The 5,748-nt window shown below is 47.2% G+C and overlaps 1 protein-coding gene across 1 annotated transcript; it reads right to left on the reverse strand.

The window, feature by feature from the left end:
* Positions 1–478: 478 nt before the first annotated feature.
* On the reverse strand, positions 479–4,437 carry LOC144139856 (uncharacterized). Its single transcript, XM_077672102.1, has 3 exons — positions 4,393–4,437; positions 3,798–4,071; positions 479–665 (listed from the first exon to the last, which is right to left on the reverse strand). The coding sequence occupies exons 1-3, from the start codon at positions 4,435–4,437 to the stop codon at positions 535–537; spliced, it is 450 nt and encodes a 149-aa protein (XP_077528228.1). The 3' UTR covers positions 479–534.
* Positions 4,438–5,748: the final 1,311 nt, after the last annotated feature.

Below are 5,748 nucleotides of genomic sequence, written 5' to 3' on the forward strand. Positions count from 1 at the left end.
AAGGTGCACAACACAAGTGCTGACTCTCAACTGAAGGCTCATTAGACAGACGAATTAATTTAAACATGAAATATGCGCATGCATTTGCGCACTGAAAACCACGGATGGCACGCAGGGATAGCACTGCGCAAAAAAAATGAAAGAAGGCACGTGTGTGTACAGGCCGGCAATTCACTCAAACATGGAGCTGATTATCCGTAATTCCTTTTCATGGAGTGTGATCGATGTGCAACTAATGCATTTGTCTTTACTGCGGTTAAATGTAGAACGCTTCTACAAGCTCTTTTGTGGTCTGATTTTTGTGTTTGAATAGCCCCCTGGTGCTACCAAAAAGTGGCTTGCATCCATGCGGCTTACGCGATTTACAATGGCAGGCGGGTTTGCAGATGTTCCATTCTGCCTCGGGCACACTGCATTTCAGGAATGTCCAAACGGGGGTTTAGCCCATCAGCTGAAGAGTTGTCCACATACTGGTAAGGGTCGGAACTTCATCGTAGGCAGAGGCCCACTCCACAGCGTTTGCCTCCACAGGTGTCAACTCTGCAGCGGCCACCCCCGCTGCCGCTTGCTGGGTTGGCTCGACCTCAGCAGGGCAGGTCCTGATGTACCTCGGAGGTTCGAACACCGTGGGAACGTAGTCGGGGTCTTCGGGGTCGCTCGACGGCCTGCCTGAAAAACAACGAATGAGGACTGACGTCGACGCTTCTGTAGCAGCACTGCCGCTCGTTCAGGGATGGGATCGGCAATGAGAATTTTGCACTGTTGGTCACTGCACGCTAAAGTAGTTTATCAAAGCTTCACCCAGACAAACTTTGTTCCAAGGAACATTTCAGCTAATTGAACTGCCGCAAAATTGTCCTGGGTTACGTTCTTTAGTGCATCAGCTTCACTTCAGCCAAATTTGTTTTAGGGAGTTCTCTAACCAAAGCTTCATACTGTATGCGTTGTCATGTGTCAGGGCACCCCCTGAGAGGGGGACGCATCAAAACCCCCGAAAAAACGAGGAAAAAGAACAAAGGAACGGCCATTTGAAGTGTGCGCCAGGGGCGCGCCAATCAGCAAGTGCCAGCACCGACGCACCAAGGAGTCATGGGCAAAGGTGGCAGCGCACTGGTCGGCCAATCAGGGAAGGCCACGCATGGGACAAGTGGCGAGATGACCATATAAGGACAGGGAAGAAGCAAGAAGCCAATGGGAGTGTGCCACGAGAGAGCCCAGAGGGTATAAAAGCGGGGCGCACAAGGAGAAGGGGGAGGCAAGACAACGGGAGGGAGACAACCAGGAAGCGGCCGGAGCACGTGAGTTTCACGGAACGAGCCAGGGGGATGCGGCCAGGCCATCGACCACGCCATCCGAGCCTGGGTGGGAGCGGGCCGACTTTGCATCGGCACCGTCATCCTAGGTGCACCACGAACCTGTGTCTTCGTGGCCCCAGCGGCATCTGTCGGGCACCAGCGGCCAGCGTCCACGCTCCGTCGACATTCGTCTCGACGGCCCCGAAAGGCAACGTTCGGGCCGAGCCTACCTGGAACCTCCAGCGGCAGCGGCTACCAGGGGGTAGCCACCGAGGAAGCACGCCGCCGAAGGGATGACCGTGCGCGTCGAACGCCGGCATCAAGGACCTCCAGCGAGAGCGGCTACCAGGGGGTAGCCACAGAGGAAAGAAGTGAGGACGCGCGGACCCCACGCCGTCCAAGGAGTGACCGTGCGCATCTAACGCTGGCACCGAAGTGAGAAGAAGACGGCTACCACCGAGTCGCGGCTACGCAACGGGTGCGACACGTCAGCGCCGATGACAGCGGGGTAGGCCAGTCCATTATAGGGACATAGTTGTAGAACACAACGGAGGAGTTGTGGTACAAGAGGAATTAATGAGAACTTGGTTAAGGAGTGTATTTAGAGTGTACTTAGTGTAGGACGTTATTGTAGAGACTTTTTAGTTTTGATTTGAATTGTATATTGAGCTGTTAAGTTAGGGGTTTGTATGTGAGTTGTGTTTTGGGATTGTAAAGGTTTGAGTGTTTATTGTTTATGTGTAGTTTAAATATTGTGTGCTTTGCCTGAGGGTTTTTTTGGGTGTGCATTAAATGTATGTTGTTAAACACGTCAACGGCTTCCCAGTGTCCATTGCTCCAAACTGGTAAAGACCACCCCACCATCCGTTCACGTGACATGCGTCAAGTGTATGTGACATTTACCCCTTTGATGCATGCTGAGTGTTGCTCCGGAGCAACAACTCAAACAATATTTTTTTTTCTCTCGCACTGTGTGGTTTTTTCAATATTTAACACCATCTATCAACAGACAACCGATCCCGGACCTTCATAAATTAAAGAAGAGAGAGCAGCAGGTACTTCCGCGTTCTAAAAAAATATTGTTTACGTGTGTCAACTCGCACCGAGTCTGGGTGGCTCAATGAGTTAGTGACAGGTAATTGAAATTGTGCAATTTCGTTGCTATCACAAATGATAGCAATACAAACTTCAATTTAATGTCTTCACTTGAACCATAAATCAAGGTGATCAAGGTAGCTCTCCTGTTCGAGTGATATATGGGCAGCCAGTGGTTTCCCAGTGCCCAGTGTGTCCTAGTGTCTGTCCTAACAAACCAAATTTTTTTCTGACTTGATATTCGTGATGTCAGAAATCCTTTTAGATCACAAAAAGCTTCTCACACGCTTAAGTAAAATAATAAAATTCTGGGCATCAAAGGGTTAAACGCGTGTGTGCCAATTAGTGCACTTGTGCTTCTTAAAACTGCTCTGGTTTGCCTTTAGAAAATGGGATAGACATCGGTTACTTTTACATGTGAATTATAAAGACAGGCATCACATTAAAAAATGTGCATTATGCGGAATATTAAGACTCACATGATGCACACACGTACACACACACAGGACGGTGAGAACATAATCATTTTTGATAGCATGTGCTCTAGATGTTTCAAAGAGTGCTTTGCTACCAGAAGGCGGGTTACGAAAAGAAGCTAGCATCACCAAGGACAACATGCTAACGCTCACAGTGACCCGCCTCGAAAGGCTTTTACAGCAGCATTCTCGAACAAAATCATGCTGGCGTTGTCATTCATAAACAATGTCACACTGATGATAAAATCCATCACAATGAATCACCCAAGAAGCTAGACACAAAGCAAAAGAAGGTCTGTGAGAGCCTTCTTAACCTCAAAGCACAGCGCAGGGTTCAAAACAGTGACAAGAACACATTACAGCCTGTGTAACTCCAGCAACATCCTAGGTTCAGCGTCAATTGTAGAGTATTCATTCAGGGAAAAAATCCTAAGGCAAAAAGATTCATACCAATACATACTCGAGGGAAATTTTACTGCAAACGTGTGCCACCATGGGTGCCGTCATAGCAGCTAAAAATGTTCATCTGCTACATGTTTGGTTTGGCTAGCCACATGGCTTCTTTTTCCTTTTAAAGCCAAAGTCAACAGAAGGTAACAATTTTTCCTGTTTGTTTTGCATGAAGTTTCGACGTCATTTCTCACAAGAATACCTTTCGGAGCTCCACTTCCATATTAATAAAGCAACTTTACATAATGTTTTACATTATTAGTGTTGTTATTTTGCAACTGCACCAACCTTTGAGCTTCTTGGCAGGCCATGTAAAGGACAAGTGGAACGTTCCTATCCAGTACATGGTGGCACACTTGCTCTGAAGTGCAACTCGCCTGGACACAAGCACCACATTTCTGTCAAGTATATATCAGTACAAAACTTTACGCCCGGAACCACTAAATCTGACTTGGCTCGGCTTGTAACCGGCTCTGCGTACCGGACATGAAGTGGCGCGAGCACAGCCGGTCGTCCCGGGTGGGCGTCCAGTAGCGCCTCCGCAGCGCTGCCACCCAGAGACGCAGTCTGGCCTTGTCCCTGGGGAACGGGTAGTAGGAGTCGCAGGTGCTGCGCTTGGACCGTGCCGTCTTTGCGCACTCCAGGGCCACACAGGTCCCTTCCTTCTCCCTCTCCTCCTTGTCTTTATCCTTCGCGCGCCGCCCCCGAGTGCCCCTACGTCCTGATCTCGATGCAGCCAGCCCCCCAGCACCTGCCTGGGGAAAGCAGTGCGGTGATGCATCTCCTTAGTCAGGAGTCAGGGGAACTCGAGTTTAAAAACAATTTCCTTTAATTTTTAAAGCGAAAGCTTTTTTAGTGGGACCGATGGCGTCCTGTCAAAAAACCAAAGCATTTCCCCATAGACCAGCTGGTCGACTGAAAAGCTCTGATAAGACCGCTAGACACACGGTGCGTCCGTGAAACAGCTACAGCTTCCATTTTGTGAAAACAGTAACTCGAAAATCGTGAAAGAGGAACGGTTCTAGATAAGACAATACATGCATCGATCGTGAAGAAGGACTACAATAGCTGGATACCTTTATCTCATAAACCACATATTGGTACAGATTCAGGTCGTTCATCGATGCGCTTGCTTTGTGGACGAAAAGTCGTTGCATGGATTTGTTTTTCGCTTGCGATTTGGGTCCTTCACGGTTTGACGATCGATTGGACGCACACTTTTAGCTTTCATGCTTCTCTCTACCTTCTTCAGGATGGGACGGTAAAGATTTCTTAAGCAAACTCTGTGTAACTCGTCAGTCTTGCTGCTTTTTTTCTCAATGCTTCCCAATATGCCATTAGGCCAGTCAATTAGTTCCTAAATGACTGACATCATTAGCCATTAACAAAAACAAACAAAACAGTGTTAGTCATAAAACTGCAATCTTCCTATTTTCTGACACTATGAACACTGGCATGTGTGCTATAACAAGCTTTTTTTTTAATGCATCACTTGGAACCAACTCTACAGCTCACTAACTTGGGTGTTTGAAATGAGTGCTTGAAGTGGTGCCTGGTCACTGGTTCCACCAAGTTTAACGAGCTGTAAAATTGGTTCCAAACGATGCCATTCTGAAGTAATGCCTCCTGTCCTCCCAACAATAAGTTGAACCTCGTTATAAGAGACATGGATGTAAGAGACGATCAGGCATAAGAAACACTATTCACCCACATTGATGGCCACCCTTTTTCCCCATTAGTAGTTTGACCTCTTTTGTAACAGACATCGGAGGTAGAAGATAGTTGGTTATAAAGGACCAGTTACCAGTTATCCTTGAATTTTGGTCAACAACCTCATTTGCACCAGGCATTTTAACTTTAGATGCAGTGCTACCAGTCACTAACTGCAGTTACTTCTATTGTGGAAACACAGGGATACAACAGACTCCCGCAGCCGCTATTTGTTATAACTTCAGCAAACACACATTGGTTCAGTCAGCTATAAAACGATGACAAAAAGCCTGTCCAATGGAAATGCAACGCACAAAAGTGGTTAAAGCTCACTGCCATGCGTACGAGCACAACCTCACATGCGGGCTTCTGTGCAAGCCAAGAATACCAGAAGTGTGCAGTGGGCTCTTCCAATCGCGTAGCTACCAATAAAGAAGCATCGCAGGTGTCGAGTCCTGCCAGCATGAGATGAATAGCCAGAGCACACAACAAAAGAAGTTGTGCACTCTGGCTATTCATCAGGCTTGTGAACTCAACATCTTTGATACTTCATCTTCTGCAGACAGTGAAAGAAGAGAAAGCTTGTAGAATCTGCCGTAAAAAAACAGTGTAAATACATTCATGAAGCAAACAAAGATTCAGAACTGTTTCATAAATTCTGGGGGCCCAACATAACTTAGAATGAATCTTTTGCAACATGCTGTAGTGTTCTTTTGAGCTTA

Source organism: Haemaphysalis longicornis, unplaced genomic scaffold (assembly GCF_048455015.1).
Source record: "Haemaphysalis longicornis isolate Haplotype H1 unplaced genomic scaffold, Haemaphysalis longicornis Haplotype H1 scaffold_5, whole genome shotgun sequence".
NCBI lineage: Eukaryota > Metazoa > Arthropoda > Arachnida > Ixodida > Ixodidae > Haemaphysalis > Haemaphysalis longicornis.

Coding starts and splice junctions, on each gene's coding strand:
- LOC144139856 (XM_077672102.1), bottom strand. CDS start 4,437: ATGAACGACCTGAATCTGTACCAATATGTGGTTTATGAGATAAAG. Junction 4,072..4,392: donor ATGTGGTTTATGAGATAAAG/GTATCCAGCTAT, acceptor TGCTTTCCCCAG/GCAGGTGCTGGGGGGCTGGC. Junction 666..3,797: donor CTCGCGCCACTTCATGTCCG/GTACGCAGAGCC, acceptor TTTTTCAGGCAG/GCCGTCGAGCGACCCCGAAG.